The sequence below is a fragment of the Leucopleurus acutus genome (assembly GCF_964270905.1).
Source record: "Leucopleurus acutus genome assembly, chromosome: 12".
Taxonomy (NCBI): domain Eukaryota; kingdom Metazoa; phylum Chordata; class Mammalia; order Artiodactyla; family Delphinidae; genus Leucopleurus; species Leucopleurus acutus.
In genome coordinates, this window is record NC_139154.1 from 17,582,244 (window position 1) to 17,607,484 (window position 25,241).

The 25,241-nt window shown below is 52.1% G+C and overlaps 1 protein-coding gene across 2 annotated transcripts; it reads left to right on the plus strand.

Moving 5' to 3' along the window:
* Nucleotides 1-1,032: 1,032 nt before the first annotated feature.
* On the plus strand, nt 1,033-22,319 carry CNNM3 (cyclin and CBS domain divalent metal cation transport mediator 3; the record flags this gene model as incomplete). Of its 2 annotated transcripts, XM_082851812.1 has the most annotated exons (8): nt 1,033-2,380; nt 15,744-15,887; nt 16,881-17,030; nt 17,323-17,492; nt 17,696-17,792; nt 18,152-18,285; nt 18,637-18,775; nt 22,146-22,319. In XM_082851812.1, the coding sequence occupies 8 exons, from the start codon at nt 1,033-1,035 to the stop codon at nt 22,208-22,210; spliced, it is 2,247 nt and encodes a 748-aa protein (XP_082707938.1). In that variant the 3' UTR covers nt 22,211-22,319. The 2 variants fall into 2 exon arrangements, with proteins under 2 accessions (XP_082707938.1, XP_082707937.1); XM_082851811.1 differs by lacking the exon at nt 22,146-22,319 and having other exon boundaries at nt 18,637-19,346.
* Between the last annotated feature and the right edge of the window lie 2,922 nt (nt 22,320-25,241).

Sequence of the window (25,241 nt, forward strand, 5' to 3'; positions counted from 1 at the left end):
TTCATCTGGACTTCTATAGAGAAGTCGTGTTAGCAGGTTGTCTATTTCCTTCCAACCAGGTGAAGTTCACATATAATAGGTTGAAGAACATTCCACACTGTCAAGGACCACACAGTCTTTGGGAGGATTCTCTTGAATAGTTCTTGTTGGTCTTTAGGAATTATTTTCCCAAGGATGATCTGCTAGAAGTGGAGTGACCAGATACTGTACAGTAATTCCTGACAGAGCTGCCATCTCCTAATGTGGCTGGGATGGCGAACAGGATATTAGGCCGGTCGCGTTGAAACCCAACATCCGTGTCTGAGTCGTGCTTCACTTTTCTCCGGTAAAATATATTCATAACATGTAGTAGCTGTGAGGATCCAATGAGGTAGTGATTTCGTGCGTGTACGTATTCACCATCGTTCTCCCTGGCAGGAATGCAAGTTCCTTTAAGACAGGGGCTGTGTGTCACGTCCCAGACCTATAGCAGAATCGGGTGCGATCAAGAAACACTTCCAATAAACCTTGATTTCCGATGCCCAGTCACCGGTTCTTTCAGCCCTCCTCGCCCTTTAGGTCAGTGGTTCAGGGGGTCCCTTTCTGAGAAAACGGCCCATCTCCGTTGGCTGAATTCTCTGCCTGCAATTTCAGGAGCGCCGCTCCGCTCTGCGACCCGAGTCCCGAGCCAGGGACTTCCCAAAGCACGGGCCCGGCCTCCCGGTGAGCGGCGACTGCCGGTGAGAACCAGACGCCCGCGGAGGGGGGCCAGTTCGCCGCTCCGCGCCCTCCGGACGCCAGCCAGCCCCAGCCCCAGCCCCAGCCGCAGCGCCGGGAGTCGCGGCCGAGCCCCGCGGGGCCGAGAGCCCCACGCCCCCGACCCGCCCCGGGATCGCGCCGCGGCTTGTTTACTCCCCGGCGCAGCCTAGTCCGACCCTGGGGCCCGCCCCCGCCCGCCGCCTATTGGCGGAAGAGGCGCCAGGGCTGGCGACGATTGGCCCGGGGGAGGCGGAGGGGTAGGCTGCGCGGGAGGCCGAGAGGGGGCAGCAGGCGATGGCGGCGGCGGCGGCGGCGGCGGGTCGGCTAGGCTGGTTGCTCGCCGCGCTCTGCCTGGGCAACGCCGCCGGGGAGGCGGCGTCGGGCCCGCGAGTGCTGGGTGTCTGTCTGGAGGAGGACGGAGCGGCGGGCGCGGGGTGGGCGCGCGGAGGGGAGATGCGGGCCGCTCCGGAGGCCACCTTCCGCCTGCGCCTTTTCGGCTCGGGCTTCGCCAACAGCTCCTGGTCCTGGGTGGCCCCTGAGGGGGCGGGTTGCCCCGAGGGCGGGCCGGCCGCGGCGTCCGACGAGGCGGCGGCCCCCACGGGCGAGTGGCGTGCGCTGCTGCGCCTGCGCGCTGAGGCTGTGCGCCCGCACTCGGCGCTGCTGGCGGTGCGCGGGGAGCCGAGCGGCGAGGCGGCCGCCCCCACGGGCGAGTGGCGCGCGCTGCTGCGCCTGCGCGCCGAGGCCGTGCGCCCGCATTCGGCGCTGCTGGCCGTGCGTGTGGAGCCGGGCGGCGGGGCAGCCGAGGAGGCGGCGCCGCCCTGGGCTCTGGGCCTGGGGGCGGCGGGGCTGCTGGCGCTGGCGGCGCTGGCGCGGGGCCTGCAGCTGAGCGCGCTGGCGCTGGCGCCAGCCGAGGTGCAGGTGCTGCGCGAGAGCGGCTCGGAGGCGGAGCGTGCGGCGGCGCGGCGCCTGGAGCCCGCGCGGCGCTGGGCCGGCTGCGCCCTGGGCGCGCTGCTGCTGCTGGCCAGCCTGGCGCAGGCGGCGCTGGCGGTACTGCTGTACCGCGCGGCCGGCCAGCGCGCCGTGCCTGCAGTGCTCGGCAGCGCGGGGCTCGTGTTCCTGGTGGGCGAGGTGGTGCCGGCTGCCGTGAGCGGGCGCTGGACGTTGGCGCTGGCGCCGCGCGCACTGATCCTCAGCCGCCTGGCAGTGTTGCTCACCTTGCCCGTGGCGCTGCCCGTGGGCCAGCTGCTGGAGCTGGCGGCGCGGCCAGGGCGGCTGCGCGAGCGCGTGCTGGAACTGGCGCGCGGTGGCAGCGACCCCTACAGCGATCTCAGCAAGGGCGTGCTGCCCTGCCGGACCGTGGAGGATGTGCTCACGCCCCTCGAGGACTGCTTCATGCTGGACGCCAGCACCGTGCTGGACTTCGGCGTCCTGGCCAGCATCATGCAGAGCGGCCACACGCGCATCCCCGTGTACGAGGACGAGCGTTCTAACATCGTGGACATGCTCTACCTCAAGGACTTGGCCTTCGTGGACCCCGAAGACTGCACGCCGCTCAGCACAATCACCCGCTTCTACAGCCACCCACTCCACTTCGTCTTCAACGACACCAAGCTGGACGCCGTCCTGGAGGAGTTCAAACGAGGTAACGGCCGGGGAATCGCGGAGGGGACTCGCATGTCAGCGCCCTACAGAAGGAGTGGGGGTTTAGGGAAGCTTGTGGGGAAGGGTCCCACCCTCGTGGAGAGCAGGGAAGCCTCTAAGGTCCCTTTTAATGAAGAGGATGGCTTTGCAGCTCCGAATGACCCTTCGAAATATTATTTAAAGGCTGTGGCTCTGAAACTGACAGTGCTATAGACAGAAAAGTCCCCTTCTCCTAGCAGGCCCCCAGTTTGGGGAGGTATGTCTACTTGGCTCTAACTCTCCAGCTCTTTACCGGTCATTTCTGTGGCCTTTGGCTTTGTAGCAGGTCCAAACTCTTGGATAGAAACGGAAAGAACATAGAAGAGTATAGTCTTCAGGTACCTGGACGCTGCTGTCTGCACACGTATAATATAAAAGTATCTGGTCCTGTGATGTTTCTAGGGCATCATTGTTAAGGTCACTGATGGGCTGGTACCTTCCTGATTGGTAAAAGGAAGGGAAAAGGAATGATTGGTAAATGTTTTTCTACAGGTGTGGAAGAAACTTCCACTGTAATTTCACCAGAAGCAACTTGATGGATACCAATTAGTCTCCCATTACTTTTTTTTTTTTTAAACCCCGAGTAATGTCTCAAGTTCTCTCTTAACTCCATATTTTCACCCTCTCCTTTCACCCTGGTAAAAACTGAGACTCTCGCATTGTGAAGGTTTGGATTCCCCTGCAGTCTCCCTCTCCGTTGTTGGGCATGGATGTCCTCCCCAGAGGACACTTGGCCACTAGCCAGGCTTTTCACACCTGAACTGCAGGATGGGCTTGGGGACACCTCAGGACTCTGGATGAGCTTCACCCTAAAGACTGAATAATTGCGGCGGAGAACTGAGCAGCTCCCCCTCATCTTCCTGGCAGCTGTGAAGTCTCCAGGCCCCTGTGAGTCCCTTGACTGTCAGGGCAGGGAGGCCAAGCTCTGCAGTAGTGACCATGTTACTCCTGCATTAGCACTGCTGTATGGAGGCCACTAGTGGGCGCTCTCGCGCACCACCTCCTGCTGAAGGGTGTTGAAGTTAGGCAGTAACTGTTATTACTGTATCTGGGGATCTCGGTGGGAGACTTTGATGGGCAGCCCTGGCTGCTTTGCTAGAGAATCTCTGATAAGCTCCTGGCTGTTTCTTCAGAGAGTAGCCACGCAGCCCTTCACTGGGGAGAGGAGCCTGGGTCGGGGGCCAGGCAGCACCCTCCAGTAGCAAGTACTCTGTCTCCGAGTAGTACTGTAGTCTCTGAGGCAGTGGGGATTCTCGTGGCCTGGTGGCCAGCCGTGCAGGCCCTGGAGTCAGCAGGGGAGGGTACCATCCTGCCCCTGCCGCCTTCCAGCTTGAGGCCCTGGGGAGGCCGGGCTTGACCACCAGGGCGGTGACTGAGCGGAGCGTGGCACCATCTGAGTGGTTTGCACAGATCACTGACTGGTGTGGAGACCACAGTTGGGGGGTCCCAGTGGTTGGGGGGTCCAGTGAGAGGTGGTGGTAGCCTGAACAGGGGTGCACAGCGGGCCTGGAGAGGAGTAACCCAAGAGGGCATTTGAAGGTGGGCTTAGGAGGATTTTGTGGTTAGCCCAGGGACTGGGGGGCAAGAAGAGGAGCTGAGGATGAATGTGCATTTTGGCTTGGTGGTGGCCTTGACCTTCCCTGAGGCAGAGCACACGCAGGGAAGAGAGGGCTTGGGGACGGTGGCGGGTGGCAGGCAGACGAGTTCGTTCTGGACACGGGAATTTGTGGCTGTGCAGTGGCCCGAGAGGCAGGCTCCTAGGATTAGTTGATGTGCAGTGAGATGCAAGTGAAAGCCCCAAGCAGGAGGGAAGGATCTGGACGTCTGTGTTGAAGTGGTCCTAGGAAGCGGCGCCTAAAGAGGGGCACATCAGGGAAGGGGTGGAGGGCAGAGAGGAGGGGCTGCGGAGGAGAGCCAGACCCGGGAACACCCTGGAAACTAAGGGAAGGAGAGTGATCAGGAGAGAGGCTGGCGTCATGTCCTTTGGATCCAGCAACCAGGATACCCTTGACCTTTGCAGAGCAGTTGTGGGGCCATGGAGTGGGGTGCTGGGGATTGAAGCACAACAGCCCAAGGAGACAGGCCTTCCGGGAGGTATGGCTGCAGAGCGTAAGCTGGGGGGCAGTGGCTGGGAGAGGCTGGGCGGGCAGGAGGCCTTCTGCTCTTTGGCTTTAACATGGGGGCTCTTAAGATGGGGGAGTCGAGTGGGTTTAGGTCGAAGTGTTGGTAGGAAGTTGCTGGTAGGGAGGGAAGGCCAGTGCAGGCTGCTTCTGTTCTGGGGTGGTGGCCTTGGGGCGGCTCTGGAGAGCCTCCTTCTAGAAGGTGGTGGGGCAGGGGTGCAGTCTGGAGGTTGAATGGGGGGCTCTTCAGTCCCCTCGGCCTCCTGCCTCCTGTGGAGAGTGAGGGCCATTCTCAGGGCAAGATGGCCACGTCTTTCCTGTGACATCCTGGGCTTTCTCTGCTCTCGTGCAGTGCAGTCCTTTGGCAGATAGCTTTACGTTTCCTCACTAAAGTCCTTGTTAGCCTAACACTCTTCATCGTTCCTCTGCTCATGAACAAAGGGCGTATCGCAGCCTCCCTGGTGCGTCCGGTTTTAGGAACCGATCCCCTTCCTGTCTCTGCCGAGTGTATGAGACGATGGTCCCTCTGAATTCCCGATGCCGGAGGCCCTGGCATCTTGGCAGTTACTGCCATTCCGGGCCCTGTTTCTTTCTCTCCTTCAGAGCACAGTTTTGGAACTGTATAGTCTGGGAGAGGCACCTTCCCCGGTGAGGTGCCCCTCAGTCACTGTGCAGACTTGAGGTGACAGCTGATTGTTTTGTGCAGGCATTGCCAGGGGGAGCGCGTACTTCGGAGGTGTAGTAAGTAGCATGTATTTTCTTTAAAGCTATTAACCCCTGCCTTCTTTGTCAACCCCCAGTGACAACCACCAGTGACCTCAAGGACATTCAGCCAAAGGAGGGATTAGGATGGGTGCGCTTTTCGGAGCCTGCTTTAAACCCTGAGTGGTGGTCCATTGCCTGTCGGAAGCCAAAGGATTGCCCCAACTCTGGAGAGTCAGACCTGCTCAGACATCTGTGAGGGATGGTCACATAGTACTTTTCTCACAGGATACGTTCAGACAGTTTTTTAAAAAAAAAACGCTAAAGAGGGAAGGCAGAGGAATTTCATCGCCAACTGCATTTTTAGGAATGTCCTAGAAAATAGGCATTATGGAAGGGTCCTCTAGCATCCCTGTCATTTGTGAGCGTTCTCCAGCCTGCTAACTAAAATCAGAACTCTAGAGCTTTTCAGAGCTTCCTGGTCGACGTCGGCAGGTGTGCCATCTCCCCCTGGCCTGTGGCTCTGTAGAGCTTTCGCGGGGAGAGCCGACGGCACCTGTCTTGGGGCCTGTGTCCATGTTTGCAGTCAGCCAGCCGGGGGGCCCCATATCTTCAGGGCGTTTTATCCTATCAGATGAGAAGCTTGAATCCCTCCAGCTTCCCGTTCTCTGTGTGCCCCTCACTCCTTTCTGGCTGCCTCCTGGACCCCTCAGACATTCTGCCTTGAGGTTAGATCCCGTGGCCGCTGTTGGGGGACCTTGCGAGGGCTCTTCTTTCTTCTGTTCATTATTGAATCATCTCATCACGGAGAACCTTGCGCCCATGTTATAGAAGTTTTGAAAGCAAGGTAGAACTTAGTCATTCCTGTAGGGAACCTGCCAAAGGGACTGGCTTTGTGGAGGAAGGGGGCTGAAGTGGGTCCTCTGCTCCCAGATGGCCATCTAGAACCTGGGCTTTGGCTCCCGAAATCCCAGAAGACCGTTGACCCACATTGTGTGTCGAGCCTCAGCCTTCCTCATGTGGCCTAACGGATTTGTATCCCGTGGCAGAGCTGTTGGGGCCCTCGTAGCAGTGCTGCCTGCCTGCCGGTGTGAGCCATCCCAGCCCAAACACCAAGGGGTGGGAAGCGTCTGGAAATGCCACGTTCCTCATTCAGTGCCTCTGTCTTAGCAGGAATGGGCAGACAGTTCCCCAGGGACCCCTAGCCCCTTCCTCCTGGGAAGCGAGGAGGGAACTTAATGTGGGCATTTCCGCCTTTAATTTTTGTTCCAGGATGGTAGAGCCCCTAAAGAGGGCTGCTGGCTTCTCTTCAGTGGGGCCCTGAACTTGGCACCATGCCTACCTCCCAGAGGGGAGGGGGCTCCTAAGATTCAGTCTTTTGTTCTCCTCAGTGAAAGTCACTTGAGTGGGGTGGGGGGGGGGTGTTAGGAGAGTGGACTCAGAGCCAGCTGCCTGGGTTCCAGCTTGGCAGGGTCACTGAACCTCTTTTGGCCTCAGTTTTCTCTGTGAACTGTAAAATGCAAATAATAATATGTGCCTTATAGAGTTGCCAGAGGGTTTGGTAAGTTAATAAATGAATAAAGCATTTGGTGGCGGGCACGCAGTAAGCAAGCCCTAAGTATAGGCATGCCTTGGAGATATTGTGGTTTCAGTTCCAGACCACCACAGTAAAGCAAGTCATACAAGTGTTTTGGTTTCTCAGTGTATATAAAAGTTATGTTTTACGTGTAGGGTAAGATTGTTTATTTGAGATTTTTCTTGTTTCTTGAGGTGAGATTGAATTGCTATGAACTTCCCTCTTAGAACTGCTTTTGCTGTGTTCCATGGGTTTTGGGTGGTCGTGCTTTCGTTGTCATTTGTGTCTATGTATTTTTTTATTTCTTTGATTTTTTCAGTGATCTCTTGGTTATTTAGTAGCGCACTGTTTAGCCTCCACGTATTTGTGTTTTTACAGTTTTTTTTCCTGTAATTGATTTACAATCTCAGAGCGTTGTGGTCAGAAAAGATGCTTGATACGATTTCAGTTTTCTTAAATTTTCCAAGGCTTGATTTGTGACCCAAGATGTGATCTATCCTGGAGAATGTTCCATGTGCACTTGAGAAGAAAGTGTATTCTGCCACTTTTTGGTGGAATGTTCTATAAATGTCAATTAGATCTATCTGGTCTATTGTGTCATTTAAAGCTTATGTTTCCATATTTATTTTATGTTTGGACGATCTGTCCATTGGTGTAAGTGGGGTGTTAAAGTCCCCTACTATTATTGTGTTACTGTCAATTTCTCCTTTCATGGTTGTTAGCATTTGCCTTACGTATTGATGTGCTCCTATGCTGGGTGCAAAAACATTTATAATTGTTATATCTTCTTCTTGGATTGATCCTTATGTAGTGTCCCTCCTTATCTCTTGTAACAGTCTTTATTTTAAAGTCTATTTTATCTGACATGAGTGTTGCTACTCCAGCTTTCTTATGATTTCCATTTGCATGGAATATCTTTCTCCATCCCTTCACTTTCAGTCTGTATGTGTCCCTAGGTCTGAAGTGGGTCTTTTGTAGACAGCATATATATGGGTCTTGTTTTTGTATCCATTCAGCCAGTCTTTGTCTTGTTTGGGGCATTTAATCCATTTACATTCAAGGTTATTATCAATATGTATGTTCCTATTACCATTTTCTTAATTGTTTTGGGTCTGTTTTTGTGTGTCATTTTCTTCTCTTGTGTTTCCCCCTTAGAGAAGTTCCTTTAGCATTTGTTGTAAAGCTGGTTTGGTGGTGCTGAATTCTCTTAGCTTTTGTTTGACTGAAAAGCTTTTGACTTCTCCATCGAATCTGAATGAGATCCTTGCTGGGTAGAGTAATCTTGGTTGTAGGTTTTTCTCTTTCATCACTTTAAGTATATCCTGCCACTCCCTTCTGGCCTGCAGAGTTTCCACTGAAAAATCAGCTGATAACCTTATGGGGACTCCTTTGTATGTTATTTTTTGTTTTTCCCTTGCTGCTTTTAATATTTTCTCTTTGAATTTAATTTTTGTTAGCTTGATTAATATGTGTCTTGGGGTGTTTTTCCTAGGGTTTATTCTGTATGGGACTCTCTGTGCTTCCTGGACTTGGGTGACTATTTCCTTTCCCATGTTAGGGAAGTTTTCCACTCTAATCTCTTCAAATATTTTCTCAGACCGTTTCTTTTTCTCTTCTTCTTCTGGGACCCCTGTAATTCGAATGTTGGTGTGTTTAGTGTTGTCCCAGAGGTCTCTGAGACTGTCTTCAATTCTTTTCATTCTTTATTCTGCTCCTTGGCATTTATTTCCACCATTCTGTCTTTACTCACTTATTCATTCTTCTGCCTCCGTTATTCTGTTATTGATTCCTTATAGTGTATTTTTCATTTCAGTTATTGTGTTGTTCATCTCTGTTTGTTCTTTAGTTCTAGATTTTTGTTAAACATTTCTTGTATTTTCTCAATCCGTGCTTCCATTCTATTTCCGAGATTCTGGATCATCTTTACTATCGTTACTCTGAATTCTTTTCCAGGTAGATTGCCTGTTTCCTCTTCATTTATTTGGTCTTGTAGGTTTTCCCTTGCTCCTTCATCTGTGACATATTTTTTTTGCCGTCTCTTTTTTTCTATGACTGGGATTGTGTTCCTGTTTTACTGGTTGTTTGGCCTGAGGCTTCCAACACTGGAGTTTGTAGGCTGTTGGGTAGAGCTGGGTCTTGGTGCTGAACGTTGTGAGACCTCACTCTGATGAATATTCCCTGGGGTCTGAGGTGCTCTGTTAGTCCGATGGTTCGGACTCGGAGCTCCCACCGCCGGAGCTTCCGCCCGACCCTGGGCTTGCGAATCAAGATCCCACAAGCCTTGTGGGGTGGCAAAAAGAAAAAATAAAAAAGAACAATAACAAAGAAATAAAATTAGACTAGGAAACTAACAGATAACATAGTTAGATATGTTAGAAATAAAAATATAGATGAACCAACAACGGGAAGGTACATCAGTACCACAATAGTAAAAAAGAGGTGGAGGGAAAAGGAAAAAAAAAAAGGTGGTGGGGGAAGGCCTTGGCTGTGGAGGGCGGGGCCTAAGCAAGGGCGAGGTTTGGGTGGCGGGCGGGGCCTATGCTCAGGACCTACAGGGCTGGAAAAGGCCCTGGGGGCTGTGGGGGGTGGGGCTTAGGCTCAAGGAACAGAAGGAGCCCAGGCGGCCCCACAGCCCTGGTCTCAGAGGGCAGGGGATCTCACCTGGGAGCCCAGCAGGCTTCCTGGGCTCAAGTGGGTGGGGAAAACACCCTTCTCTCCTCTCCTGCTCCTCCTGGAGGGCCCCTCCTGCCTGCCTCTCCTGATCCCCACCTGGCCTCCCTCCTATGCCCACAAGGACCCACGCAGCCTGGAGGGGCCTTGGAAGGCGGGACATTGGTCTGGGAGCTCAGCAGGCTCCTTGTGCCTGAGTGGGCGGGGCAGTTGCCCTCCGCTCCTCTCCTGCTCCTCCGGCAGGACCCCTCCCGCCTGCCTCTCCTGATCTCCCTGTTCTCCCTCCTGTGCCCCCAGGACCCACGCAGCCTGGATGGGGCTTTGGAGGGCGGAACCAGCTTGGGAGCTCAGCAGGCTCCCCGGCCCAAGTGGGCCATGCGATTGCCCTCCACTCCTCTCCTGCTCTTCCTGGACAGTCCCTCCCACCTGCCTCTCCTGATCTCCTGGCCCCAGGGGCGCTGATCTTGTCTGGCTTCCACTTCTCCTCCCCCCTCAGTCCCCCTGTGTCCTACTGGTTCATTCTGGGGTTCCTCCCATCTCCTTGGGGGTCAGAGTCCCCCACAAGCAGACGGCAGGCGCCCTAGTTGTGGGGAGATGCTAACTCCACGTCTGAAATAGAAACGAAGGAAAAAATAGCAAAGATCAATAAAACTAAAAGCTGGTTCTTTGAGAAGATAAACAAAATTGATACACTCTTAGACTCATTAAGAAAAAAAGGGAGAGGACTCAGATCAATAAAATTAGAAGTGAAAAAGGAAAAATCACAACCAACACTGCAGAAATACAAAGGATTATGATAGACTATTACAAACAACTATATGCCAATAAAATGGACAGCCACGAAGAAATGGACAGATTCTTGGAAAGGTACAATTTTCCAAGACTGAACCAGGAAGAATTAGAAAATATAAACAGACCATCACAAGTAATGAAATTGAAACTGTAATTAAAAATCTTCCAGCAAACAAAAGTCCAGGACCAAATGGCTTCACAGGTGAATTCTATCAAACATCTAGAGAAGAGTTAACACCCATCCTTCTCAAACTCTTCCAAAAAATTGCAGAGGGAGAAACACGCCCAAATTCATTCTACGAAGCCACCATCACCCTGATATCAAAACCAGAAAAAGATATCATAAGGCTTCCCTGGTGGCGCAGTGGTTGAGAGTTCGCCTGCTGATGCAGGGGACACGGGTTCGTGCCCCGGTCCGGGAAGGTCCCACATGCCGCAGAGCGGCTAGGCCCGTGAGCCATGGCCGCTGAGCCTGCGCGTCCGGAGCCTGTGCTCCGCAATGGGAGAGGCCACAACAGTGAGAGGCCCGCGTACCGCAAAAATAAATAAATAAATAAGCAAGTAAGCAAGCAAGCAAGCAGGTTTGATCCCTGGTTGGGGAACTAAGACCCCACATGCTGTGCAGCGTGGTCCCGCAGAAAATCAAACTAAAAAACCTCTATGGCTAATAAATGTTAACCACCATCTGAGCCTCCAGCGAGTTATAAACTTTTCGATGGTGGAGAGTCTCGCCTCTGTGTTGGTGGTTGCTGGCTCATCAGGGTGGTGGCTGCTGATTGGGGTCGCCGTGGCAGTTTCTTAAGGTGACAGTGAAGCTTGCTCTATCAGTTGGCTCTTCCGTGCACCAGCGATGTCTCTGAAGCACCCAGTGCTGTTTGATAGCATTTTATCCACAGTAGACTTCTTCCAAAATTGGAGTCAGTCCTGTCAAACCCTGCCAACCCCAACCCCTTATCAGTTAAGTTCATATGATGTTCTAAATCCTTTGTTGCCATTTCAACGGTCTTTGCAACATCTTTACCAAGAGTAGTTCCCATCTCAAGAAACCACTTCCTTTGCTCATCCATGAGAAGCAACTCCTCGTCCATTAAAGTTTTATCCTGAGATGGCAGCAATTCAGTCACACCTTCAGGCTCCACTTCTCATTCTAGTTCCCTTGCTCGTCCTACCACATCTGCAGTTACTTTCCTTCATGAAGTCTTGAACCCCTCAAAGTCATCCATGAGGGTTGGAATCAACTTCTTCCAAACTCCTATCAGTGTTGACATTTTGATCTCTTTTCATAAATCATGAACGTTCTTAATGGCATCTAGAATGGTGAATCCTTTCCAGAAGGTTTTCAATTGAGTTTGCCCACATCCATCAGGAGAATCTCTGTCTATGGCAGGTGTAGCCTTATGTAATGTAGTTCTTAATAAGACTTGAAAGTTGAAATTACTCCTTGAATGGGCTACAGTATGATGTTTTGTTGGCAGTCATGAAAATAACATGTCTCCTTACACAGCTCCATCAGAGCTCTTGGGTGACCAGGTGCATTGCTGATGAGCAGTACTACTTGAAAAGGAATCTTTTTTCTGAGCATTGGCTCTCAACAGTGGGCTTAAAATATTCAGTAAACCAATGTGTTGTCATCCTTTATTGTTCAATTTATAGAGCACAGGCAGAGTAGATTTAGCGTAATTCTCAAGGGCCCTAGGATTTTTGGAATGGTAAGTGAGCATTGGCTTCAACTTAAAATCACTTGCTAACTGCATTAGCCCGTAACAAGAGGGTCAGCGTGTCCTTTGAAGCTTTAAAACCAGGCCTTGACTTTTCCTCTCTGGCTGTCAAAGTCCTAGATGGCATCTTCTTCTACTATAAGGTGGTTTTGTCCACATCGAACATCTGTTGTGTCGTGTAACTACCTTCGTTAATGATCTTAGCTAGATCTTCTGAGTAACTTGCTGCAGCTGCTACATCAGCACTTGCTGTTTCACCTTACTCTCTTATGTTATGGAGACGGCTTTCCTTAAACCTCATGAACCGATCTCTGGTAGCTTCTTTTCATCTGCAGCTCCCTCACCTCTCTTAGCCTTGATAGAATTGAGAGGTGGGGCCTTGCACTGGGTTAGGTTTTTGGGTAAGGGAATGTTGTAGCTGGTTTGATCTTCTATCCAGACCACTCAGACTTTCTCCATATCAGCAAGAAGGCTGTTTGGCTTTCTTACCATTCACATGTCCACTGGAGTAGCACATTTATTTGCTTGTTTGTATATTTTTATTTTTTGGAGCAGCTCTTATTTATTTAAAAAAAATTTTAAATTATTTATTTATTTATTATTTATTTTTGGCTGCATTGGGTCTTTGTTGCTGCGCACGGGCTTTCTCTAGTTGTGGTGAGCGGTGGCTACTCTTCTTTGCGGTGCGCAGGCTTCTCATTGCGGTGGCTTCTCTTGTTGCGGAGCATGGGCTCTAGGTGTGCGGGCTTCAGTAATTGTGGCACGTGGGCTCAGTAGTTGTGGCGCACAGGCTTAGTTGCTCCACAGCATGTGGGATCTTCCTGGACCAGGGCTCGAACCCGTGTCCCCTGCATTGGCAGGCGGATTCTTAACCACTGCGCCACCAGGGAAGCCCTGGAGTAGCTCTTTTAATTTCCTTCCAGAACTGTCCCTTTGCATTCACGACTTGGCCGTTTGGTGCACGAGGCCTAATTTTCAGCCTGTCTCAGCTTTCAACCTGCCTTCCTTGCTAAGCTTAATCATTTCTAGCTTTTGTTTTAAAATGAGTGGCCTGTGATTATTCCTTTCACTTGAACACTTAGAGCCTATTGTAGGGTTATTAATTGGCCTAAATTGCCGAATTGTGTCTCAGGGAACAGGGAGAGAGGAGAGGAGAGGGAGAGAGACAGGGAATGACTGGTTGGTGGAGCAGTCAGAACACACACAGTATCTATCAAGTTCCCTGTCTTATGTGGGTGCAGTTGGTGGCGCTCCCCCAAAACAATTACAATAGTAACATCACAGATCGCCTTAACAGATATAATAATAATGGAGTTTGAAAATCTGGAAGAATTACCGAAATGTGACACACAGAGTGAGCAGATGCTGTCTGAAAAATGGTGCCGATAGACTTGCTCGACGAAGGGTTGCCACACACCTTCAGTTTGTTGGGGAAAAAAAAAAAAAAGCAGTATCTGCGAAGCACATTGAAATGACGTAGGCCTGTACTGCATTTCTTCAGTTCTCAGTTGCACATTTTTTTTGTATTTTAACATCTCTGTAACCAGGATGTCTCATGATTGATGACATCTTGGATTTGATGACTTACAGTAAATGTGACCTTTTCATCCTTTTACAGCCTCCTTCCTTTCTTGATCATCTGGTTAGTGGTCTAATAATAATAGCTTTTGCTTGACTCTTGACATTTTCATTCCCTCCAACTTTGGAGCAGAGGTCTTCCTATACCTGATTACTGGGGGCGGGGCGGGGGGCACGGATGCTGAAAGAATGAGGCAGAGGCATGCCAGCTGCTTCCAAAGCATGTGCTTCTAAACCCAATCACTACATTGTCATTGAACCCAAGGTATGTAAAGTAGGATTCACACAAAGAGGTGAGCTTGACTTTTTGCTTTACCAAAGGATTCTTGAAGCAAGCAGCCCTTTACATGCAGGTCCAGGCCGGCTTTTACCCTATGCTTTATTCACTAGTAATAAAAAGGGGCAGCAACCTAAATGTCCATCGACAGATGAATGGATAAATAAGATGTGGTATATATGCAAGTGAATACTACTCAGCCATGAAAAAGAATAAAGTGATGTCATTTGCAGCAACGTGGATGAACCTAGAGAATATTATACTTAATGAAGTAAGTCAGACAGAAAGACAAATATTATATATCACTTTTATGTGGAATCTAAAAAATAATACAAATTATATAAAACATAAATAGACATAGAAAACAAACTTATGGTTACCAAAGGAGGGGGGGAGGGATAAATTAGGAGTGTGGGATTAACATATACAAACTACTATACATAAAATAGATAAGCAACAAGGATTTACTGTATAGCACAGGGAACTATATTCAAAATCTTGTAATAACTATAATGGAAAATAATCTGAAAAAATACAACTGAAACACTTTGCTGTACACAGTGTGAACTAACAATATTGTAAATCAGCTGTACTTCAGTGAAAAAAATACTGTTGGGTGGGGGCATACTTGGGATGAGTTTGCTCTTAGTGCCATATCCTAGACCTGCACAGTCCAGTCCAGTCGCCACTACCCACAAGTGACTGCTGAGTTCTTGAACGGTAACCAGTCTGAATTGAGATGTGCAGTGAGTGCCAAAAACACACCAGATATCAAAGACTTAGTACCCAAAAAAGGAAAAATATCTATTCATATGTTTATATTGACTGCATGTTGAAATGATATTTTGATTATATTGAGTTGATCATAAAATACTATTAATTTCATTTCTGTCTCTTTAATTTTTTTAATGTAGCTACTCAGAAGTTTTAAATTACCTGTATGGCTTGCATTCTGTTTCTTTTTGTTTTTGTTTTTTTAAATGGTTTTTTTGACGTGAACCATTTTTAAAGTCTTTATTGAATTTGTTACAATATTGCTTATGTTTTATGTTTTGGTTTTCTGGCCCTGAGGCATGCGGGATCTTAGCTCTCCGACCAGGGATCGAACCCGCACCCCCTGCATTGGAAGGCGAAATCTTAACTACTGGACCGCCAGGGAAGTCCCACATTCTGTGGCTTTTGGACAAGCATAAAGCTTTATGGAGAAAAAGCACTTACCTGAAACAGAGTATATTCTTGAAGTTTCCCTAACATTCCCCAGCACTCTGAGGCCGGGCTTTTCTCAAGCTTACATTTTCTCGTAAAACAAGCAGTTAGCTCACCTGAGGAGGATGCAGAGGAGGAAGGAGAAGAGTTGCAGCTTCCTGCTCTTCCTCCCGCACAGTGTGGGCTCTAACTGGCCGATTATCATCATCTTCATCCCCTGGGTGACTTTCACGCACCTCGGCTTCTGGAAATACAGGGCAGCCTTCAGAATTGGGAACGCTCCCTTTGGAGACTCAGGCGGGGTGGCTCCTCTCAGCTTCCGCATTCAGACTGTCCCCGGGGAGCCAGCGTCTTTCGTGTCGGCGCCCTGTGTCCACGGTCCGGTTGCGGCTGTTTACGGTGTCTGTTCTGGTCGGGATGCATCCTTGTCTAAACCACGTTTACGGCGTGGAGTCGCACAGACCCGGGGTGACTCCAGCTCCGCCGCTGCCTGGGGGGACTTGGGCAGGTGGACATGGGGTCCAAGACTTACTCCTGACGGGCACCTAGGAAGAGTCTCTCCTGGTGCCTGGCCTGTTGTGGGAACATAGACATCAGCCTCTGTCCTTGTGGTGGGCCAGTCACATGGGACTAAGGAAAACAGGAGGCCCCCTAGCAAGCTGTAACGCAGGTGTCCCTCCCCGCAGGGAAGTCCCACCTGGCCATCGTGCAGAAGGTGAACAACGAGGGCGAAGGTGACCCCTTCTACGAGGTGCTGGGCCTGGTCACCCTGGAGGACGTCATCGAGGAGATCATCAAGTCCGAGATCCTGGACGAGTCTGAAGACTACCGTGAGTCGTGGCCCCGGTGCTTTTCTGGCTCAGCCGGTCTTTCGAGCTTACAGAGACGTGTGGATCAGAGGATGGCAGGTCTCCGTGTTGTCAGAAGCGGGGCTGGATCTCGGGTCAGAGCCGTCATGTACCCAGGCCCCGTCTCCTTACCCCTGCGTAGGCCGGGATTGCCCCTTGCAGGAGGGAGGGCTCACACGTGTGCCTGGACGCAGAGCCACGGGGGTGTGTCCCATGGGTGGCTTTGCAGTCCCAGGGCTTGCCTGGAGCTCTGCCTTTAACGGGCTTTTTCCCAGTCTTTATCTTCCTTGGTCCGTTTGCGTTCTCTTGTTCTGTTGTATAGAAGTGTCTTCTCAAAGAAGCCCATTCTTTACTGCTGAGAGGTTCTTCCCCAAACACATGATCGTGGGGCCTGTGATTGTGTTTTAGAAGTGCCTGACTCTTGGGATGGCAGCTGCGGTCTGCAGGGCAGACACAGAGCCCATGCTTGACGGCGGGCCTCACGTGGGCCCCCTGGGACACTGAGCTGCCCACCCTGTGAGCTTGGAAGTGAATCTCTGCCCACGTGTCTGTCCCCCAAATGCAGCATTTTGGTTTGGCATCTCAGACTGCCGTAGGCACGGGGTCTGCAGGTTAGCGGCTGTTTGGCACCAGTAATCCTCGAACGTGTGCTTTCTAGCGAGGGGCCTGTTGTTTTACATAAGCTGTCTGCCATCGTATCGGCATTATCTTCTCCCAGCTCCGAGGGGGGAGCAGGCCTCTCTGCTACTTCTCGGGACATCGCTGGAATGCAAGCTGCCGCCCCTCTGACCAGGCACCAGATCACTGCCTGGGTGGAGTGGCCGCCAGGTGCTGTCAAGACAGCAGTGCCCTGATGCTGTCCCCCCACAGGAGCCCCGAGGCCATGGGGGGAGGGAGAGGCAACGTGCCCCTTGGTCCAGTCATGTTGATGGAGGGCTGCTGGAGCCTAAGCAGGCCCTCTTCTCCCCGCCCCAGGAGACACCGTGGTGAAGAAGAAGCCTGTGTCTCTGAGCGCCCCTCTCCGGCAGAAAGAGGAATTCTCCCTGTTCAAGGTGTCTGACGATGACTATAAAGTGAAAATCTCGCCTCAGCTGCTCTTGGCCACCCAGCGCTTCCTTTCCCGAGGTGAGGGTGAGGGTGGGCCTCGTCCCTGCTCACCGGCCAGTGGAGCAGGAGACCCGCCCCCCATTCCCAGTAAGCAGGAGGGTGTCCAGGAGAACTTTGGCGACTCTCTGCCGCCCTGTCATTAACTCGGGTCACTTGAAGGCGGCTCCTCTGTGGGTGGCGGAGAGCCGCGGCCGGGTGGGTGTTGTGGGAGGCTGGGGGAGCCGAGGCATGCAGCGGGAGGCGGGCGGGTACACGGGCTGCGCTGGGCCCGGTGGACACTGTCCCCGCACCTGTTTCCCCTGTGGGGCAGAGGTGGATGTATTCAGCCCGCTGCGAATCTCCGAGAAGGTCCTGCTGCACCTGCTGAAGCATCCCAGCGTCAACCAGGAAGTGAGGTTTGACGAGAGCGACCGCCTGGCCGCCCACCACTACCTGTACCAGCGCAGCCAGCCGGTGGACTATTTCATCCTCATCCTGCAGGTACCTGCGAGCCCGGCCTGGAGCCCGCCGCTTGCTTAGGAAGTGGGGAGGGTCTGAGAAGAGGAAGGAAGATCCAGATGCACCCGCCCTGGATAAGTGGGGTCGGTGCTCTCTCCTTGTGCTCTTTGCTGGCAGGAAGGATAACCTGTCCACCTCTTTCTTTCCCTGTCCCTCTCTCCTCCCCCTCTTCCCCGACCTCCCAGGGCAGGGTTGAGGTGGAGATCGGGAAAGAGGGCTTGAAGTTCGAGAATGGGGCCTTCACCTACTATGGAGTGTCCGCCCTGACGGCGCCGTCCTCGGGTAAGCTGCAGCCGTCCCAGAGCTGGAGGCAGGGGTCGGCGGCGGGATGGGCGTTGCCGAGGCTCTCCAGTGCCCCGCGTCCGGCCTGTCCTTCCTGCAGATCCTGTGCCTCCTGCAAGGCAGTCTGCCTTGGGGCGTGCTGGCCCTTCTCGTCTCCGGGCTGCATGGGGGTGGGGCAGCATTTCTTCGGGGCTCATCTCTGTTGCTCTCCCCACCCCTGCACAACTTTTGCCAGGAGGAGCATGTTTGCCATCCTTTTCAGAGCCCCTGGCTGTATTCCCTCACCAGGGTGACTTGTGGGGTGGATCTCAGAGGCTGGGTGGGGCTGGCCTGCTCCGTCACCCACTGTCCTCTCATAGTTCACCAGTCCCCGGTGTCCTCGCTCCAGTCCATCCGCCACGACCCGCTGCCCGAGCCCGCCGAAGGCACCCGCTTGTCTGCATACTGTCCTGACTACACCGTGAGGGCCCTCTCTGACCTGCAGCTCATCAAGGTGACCGTCTGGGCTGCTCACTGGTGCTGGCTTTTAACCAGCTTTGCGTCCCCGAGGGCTAGACCAGCTGGTCACACATTTGAATGGATTAAGAATAAATTCTGATTGAGTCTATCTGAGACTTCCCAGAGCAAGACCTTGTACTTGCTGTGAAGGGTGGATGGCCTGGCCCCTCTGTCTGCTGGTGGCCTAAGCGCCCAGCTTCCTTGGAGATGTTAACAACGCTTCCGCCCCACACCCCCCCACCCCCCAACCCTGGTTTGGGGGCTTTAGGGCAGGAGGGAGGGGTGTGGCCCCTCACCTCACCTTCTCCGTCCAGCTGCACGAGTTGCAACGCTTCCTGTGCCCCAGGTCACGCGGCTGCAGTACCTCAATGCACTCCTGGCCACCCGAGCCCAGGCCGTGCCGCAGTCCCCTGAGAACGCGGACCTCCAGGCCGTCCCAGGCAGCCAGACCCGGCTCCTTGGTGACAAGACAGCCGCAGCCACAGGTGAGCCCCGTGCAGCTGCATCCTGCGGCGTTGACCCCAGGGCGAGCGTGCCCTCTGCCGTCCTGGCTGCACACACAGACCTGCTCTCTCTGCCCTCGCCCTGCCCTACATTTGTTCTTTTTCCCTTTTGTCTCCCCGTTCTTTTCTCTCTCCTTCTTGTGTTTTTTTTTTTTTTTAGAAGATGTTGGGGGTAGGAGTTTATTAATTTACTTATTTATTTTTGCTGTGTTGGGTCTTCGTTTCTGTGCGAGGGCTTTCTCTAGTTGTGGCAAGTGGGGGCCACTCTTCATCGCGGTGCGCGGGCCTCTCACTATCGCGGCCTCTCTTGTTGCAGAGCACAGGCTCCAGACGCGCAGGCTCAGTAGTTGTGGCTCACGGGCCTAGTTGCTCCGCGGCATGTGGGATCCTCCCAGACCAGGGCTCAAACCCGTGTCCCCCGCATTAGCAGGCAGATTCTCAACCACTGCGCCACCAGGGAAGCCCCCTTCTTGTGTTTTTAATAACTCGTCACCGCTGAGCTATAGGTCAGCTGACATTCTGAGTAGGAGCACGTAAGTCAGCATTTTCTCTCCAGGGCCTGTAGGGTGGGTTGATTTAATTAGAGAATACAGTTGACCCTTGAACAACAGCAGGTTAGGGGCGCCAACCCTCTGCGCAGTCAAAAATCTGTGTATAACGTGGTCGGTCCTCTGTATTTGTGGTTCTACGTCCGCAGATTCAACCAGCTACAGCCTGTGTAGTGCTGGAGTATTTACTATTGAAAAGTAATCTGCATATAAGTGGACCCACACAGTTCAAACCTGAGTTGTACAAGGGTTAACCGTAGTTGCTAAGTGGGAGTATGGTCACGTTCAGGTGCTGTATTGGGTCATTTGGGGTTAGGGTTAGGTCACCTAGAAAGTGAAGATTTGGGTCACCAGTGGGCCTGGCTCAGAAGGTAGGTGGCTGGTGGACACCATCCCCAAAACCCAGAAGAGCACCTCCTGTGGCGTTTGGTCCCATCCAGGCATTCCACTGGGAGCAGGAAGAAACAGACTTTGCAGAGTGGGATGGGAAACCCCACCCTCAGAGTGTAAGGAGGGAAAATAAAAAAGGAGCTTGTGAAGGGTGGGCTTTGGGTGGGAGTGGTCAAACACATCAGGGAACTTTCTTGTCCTTGTTATTCAAGAAGGTACTTTTATGCTGACCGAGCGCCTAGGTTGGGGTCTGAGGTCCTCCAGGGCTTGGCGGGGCTTGGGAGAGGCCGTGGAAGGAACTGCAGGGGCCTGACTGCCTGTGCTCCATCCCCCTTACCCTGCAGTGGGGACGCCGAGCTCTTAACTGAACACTTCCCATGCCAAGCGCTGTGCTAAGGGCTCTCCTCGTCCTGACTCATCTAAGCAAACTTCCCTGAAGTTTTGAGAGGTGGTAGTTGTCACGCGCATTTTACAGGTGAAGAGTCGGAGGCCGGGAGAGACGGGCACTCTGGCTTCGATGCACCTTGGTTACCGGACCCACGTTTGAGAAGGGAAACGTGTTTTTATAATGGAAAGGTGCTTCCTGAGCTGCGTTGGTGGCTCCACTCCTGCGAGCCCCATCTGTGGTGCTGGTGAAGGACCCTGGGGGGTTGAGTTGGGTCCTGGATCCGGGCCTGGTCGCGGTCCTTTTGGAATGAACGGACCCTTCATTCACCTCATAGGGCGGAGCCTGCGCCTCTGTTTACCCACTGTGACGGTCTTTTATTTTGTGAGGCACCCCTCACACAGAGGTTCGCACCATCAGGTTAGACTCGGGTCTCGAAGGCCAGGACGTTTTTGTGTTTTGAAGTGTGAGCCTTTTGGCTTGGGTTTCCTCCATCTGCTACTCTGACTGCACAGGTTGTGTATGAGGTACAAACTTAAATCTAAGAATCCTGGTTTTTCCTTTCATTTCATCTTTTATCACATACCCAGAGGTCTTTTAATCCCTTTGTGGCTTCAGTGGCTCGTGAGGCAGTCCTCTGAGAGAATCGTTTTTAGTGGCTCACGGGTCATTTCCTCTTTGTAACGGATTACCAAGCAGCCCCTGTTCTGTAGTCGTGATGTTGGTGATTTGCCCCCAAGTGTGCGGCCTGACATTGGCCCTGGGCGGCCCTCAGGGTCTTGCACTTTATCTCTGTTAACCTGTTGCTTCGCTGCCCGGGGAGCTCAGTGTTGCTACACGTGTTGGACGTGTCCCCGGGGCGCTGCTGAAACGGTGCAGGTCAGAGCCATCCTCTGGGTGACTGGCTCTAGCTTCCTCAGCAGAGAAGTGTCTGAAATGCTTGGAAAGCACGATGATTTTGAGCTGCCTTCCTTCAGCCGGGTTGGCAAATGGCCTGAGGGCCAAATCTGCCTGTTCTCGGAACGTTTTACGGGAGGTGCCCATCTGCTGAGGGATTGTACTCGGCTGCAGGTGGAGTTGCCTCGTTGCCCCTGAGGCCTGCAAAGCCTAAGAAGACTGGCCCTTTACAGAAACACCTTCCGGAACCCTGGTCCGCTGCTTCACATTCGGAAAACCCCCTCCACATCGATCAGTCCCAGAGCGGGATTCCCAGGGAGAGTCCGAGCTTGACACCGGGCCTCCTGGGCCGCTCTCGCCCCCGCGGCCCTGACTCTGCGGTGCTGCCCAAGCTGCCCGAGCGGAGCGGTTCTGCCGGAGCAGCTCCATAGCTGGTCTTCTCTCTCTCCCCCTCCCTCTCCCTCTCCCCTCCCCCTCCCTCCCCTCCCTCTCTCCCTCCCCTCCCCCTTCCTCTCCCTTTCCCTCTCCTCTCTCTAGCTTTCCCAGTAGGCCTTTCCCTCTTTGGCACATTTGGAAACTGCAGTTGATAATTGACTGTGGACTAGTGAGCATTTTTTGTTTTAAGACAACACGCAAGGTAAATGTCTTGCCTTTTACTTTACCTTCTCTTTGCTTTCCTTTGCCAGCCTGTTAGCTGCTGGGGGCCATGCAGACCTCTCCCCCCAGGTGGGGGGCACTGCTTCCTGTCCCTTGTTGCTACTTCTCATTTTTCTGGAGGGCAGGAGGGACCATGAAATGCCTGCTCAGCCTTGGAAACAAAAGCTCCCTTCCAGCGCCTGCTGTGTTGTCTGGGCAGCCGCCTCCTGCCTGGCCTTATGGCCTCGGCCTCCCACCAGCAGAAGCCCTGCCTGTCATTGATGGCATCCGTCCCGGCAGTGGTTTTCTCTCACGAGGCTGAGCATTTTCCTAGCTAAACGCTCCCAGCTCTGCCTCGATGTCTCCCGAGGAGGCCTGAGGCTCCTCGGCCCCCCGCCCCCCTGCCCCTTCCCGTCCTAAAGAGGACTGAACACCTGGGGTCAGGGGACCTGCTGCCTGTTCGGGCTCCGATGCTGATTTTCCCTCTCCCCTCTAGGGTCCAGCCACAGCAGACCCGGCCTCCCGGCGGAGGAGAGCCCTGGGCGGAACCCGGGAGTTTAACCGCTTGGCAGGCAGCCCCAGGTCTGGGGAACGGACAATCACGTGGGGAACTGGAGCGAGCCAAGGAGCGGCTTCCTGCCAGCCTGTCCGCATCCCCTGCAGGCCACGTTTTAGATGGCCCTCGTGGACGCGGGTCCTGGCTGCCCTCAGAACCAGAGGCTGGTGCCAGGAGCCTCAGCAGGTCCTGCCCCCCTTTAGGAGATGGGGGTCCGCCGGGGCCAGCCCTCCAGGCCTGCTTCCGAACGGAATGAAAGGAACAGTGCCACCTCCAGTCCCTGTGCCAGCCTCCCTGTGACAGTGCAGTGTGTTTATACCTCTTCTGGCCAAGCCACCACGTGAGTGCACGGTTACCGCCTCTCTGTGGCCGTGACCTGTTCTCTCTCTGCTTTTAATCTGCCAGCCTCCTGCTGCTGGCAGCACCAGTGTGGGCTGGGGGTTCACATCCGTGGCCTTGGCCACCGTGACCTTTCAGGCTTCCCTTACGATGCCATGCTTCAGAGCACGCGCCCAGCCTGTCCCATGTGCCAAACCTGGAAGCAAGCCTGTCACACCAGCCCCGCTCCCTCCTGTGCAGGTGGCTTTCTCACGCTGGCCCCGCGGGGCTGAGGAACCTCTTCCTCCTGCCACTCCTCAGCCTGCCTGGCTCAGTCGCCACTAACAGTATTGTCGTTTCCTGTGTTTTAAGAAGAGGTCACACGTGGGAGGAAGGGACTGCTCTGCTGCACCTAAGCCTTTGTCGTGGGGTTCCGGGGAGGGCAGCCCGCGGCCCCCCTGGGGGCGCCTTGTGGCTCTCAGGTGCGTGGAGGGTGGCCAGGGCGGCCAGGGCTGGTTGTGAACCAGGTGGAACCCTCTCTGTCCTTTGGAAAAAAGAACATGACATCGGAGTTTTTCTTAGATCTCTGAAACATTTCAAGCTCTTTGCTATTTTCCTTTTCTAGCTCTGGGGTTTTAGAGAAGCGGGAACGAGAAGGTATTTGTCTCGCCTTCTGGTTCACCTAAAGTCACCTTCCACAGTGCTTCAGCTGCGCAGAAACCAGGGCATCACGGGGACCAAGGATGGGGAGGGGGCGGGATTCCTGGAACCTTTCCCAAAGGTATTTGGGTCCTTATCCAGGATCAGTGGGAATGAAGGCCAAAAAACAGTGGCATGCTCACTGAGAGACTTTTCTCAAGGAATTCTCTCCAGGAGCAAACCCAGGTGGGAAGTAGATACTTTAAAATTCTCTCTCTCCAGAACAGTGGTTCTTAACTTTGGCTGCACATTGGAAATCACCTGGCTAATTAAAAATACTGATACCTGGGGCCCATCCCCCAGGGATTCTGATTTAACCAGTCCAGGCATCAGGATTTTATTCTTTAAAATTATTTTAGGTTCACAGATCATATACCCTTCACACCCACTTCCCTGAATATCTCACATAACCTTGGTGCATTTATCGAAACTAAAAAATGAACATGGGTACAAAACTATTAAGTAAATTACAGACTTGGATTTTTATCAGATTTTCCATCATGTCCCTTTTCTGTTGCAGGATCCAATCCAGGACACCAAGTTGCATTTAGAGCTATTGCTTTTTTTTTTTCCTAAGTAACTTGTTACTTTGAAATAATTAACAGATTCATAGGAAGTTGCAAAGATAGAGGTCCCATGTACCCTTCACCCAGTTTTCCTCAATGATTACATCTTACATAGTTACAATGCAGTATCAAGACCAGGAATCTGACACTGGTGCAATGTGGGCATATAGTTCTATAGCATCTTATCACATGTAGATTTGTGTAACCACCACTGCAGTCTAGATACAGAACTGTTCTCCCTAGGATCTCCCTCCAACGGACCCTTTATTAGAGCCTCCCCACCCCCTCTGGCCACTATCCCTAATTCCTGGCAACCACTAATCTGTCCATCATCTCTATAATTTTGTCATTTCAAGAATGTTGTATAAATGGGGTCTTACAGTATGTAACCATTGGGACTGGCTTTTTTCACTCAGCATAATGTTCTGGAATCTCCTCCAGGCTGTTGCACGTGTCAATGGCTCATTCCTTTTTGATGGCTGTGTGGTGTTCCATCATATACTCACTGTCCTGTCTAAGGACATCTGGGTGGTTTCCAGTTTTTGGCTATTCCAAATAAAGCTGCTATGAACATTCATTACAGGTTCTTGTGTAAACATTGGTTTTCTTTTCTCTTAGCTGAATGTCTAGGAGTGCAATTGCCAGGTCGTATGGTTACTGCATATTTAAGTTTTAAAGGAGACTGCCAGACTTTTTCAGAGCGCCTGTACAGCCGTACATTCCCACCAGCAATGTGGGAGTATTTTTCCACATCCGCTCCAGGATTTGGTATTGTCACTATTTTCTATTTCAGCCACTCTGGTAGGTGTTGTAGTGCTATCTCATTGTGGGTTTTATTTGCATTTCCATAGTGGCTAATGTATATTTTTTCATGTGCTTGTTTCACCTTGTGAAATGTCTGTTCATGTCTTTTGCCCATTTTCTAATTAGATTGTTGTTTTTACTGCTGAGTTTTGAGAATTCTTTATATATTCTAAATACTAGGCTTTATTCGGTTTTTGGTTTGCAGATATTTTTTCCCTAATCTGTAGCTTATTTTTTCATCCTCTTAACAGGATTCTTTTGCAGAGCGAAAGTTTAAAATTTTGGTGAATTACAACTTACTGATTTTCTTTTATGGACTATGCTTTTGGTGTCATGTCTAAGAATTCTTTAGTCCTTGGTTGTGAAGATTGTCTTTTTTCTAAAATTTTACAGTTTTAATTTGTATGTAAGTTCGTGATCCATTTTGTTTCTTTTTAAAAATTTTTTTTGCCTATAGATGTCCAGTTCTTTCAGCACCATTTGTTGTAAAGCGTATCTTTCCTCCGTTGAATAACTTTTGCATCTGTTGGCATATTTGCTGTGTCTATTTCTGGGTTTGTCTGTTCTGTTCCTTTGACCGATGCGTCTGTCTCTTCACTGGTACCACACTGTCTTGATTATTATAGCAATTTAATAGGTCCTGAAATCA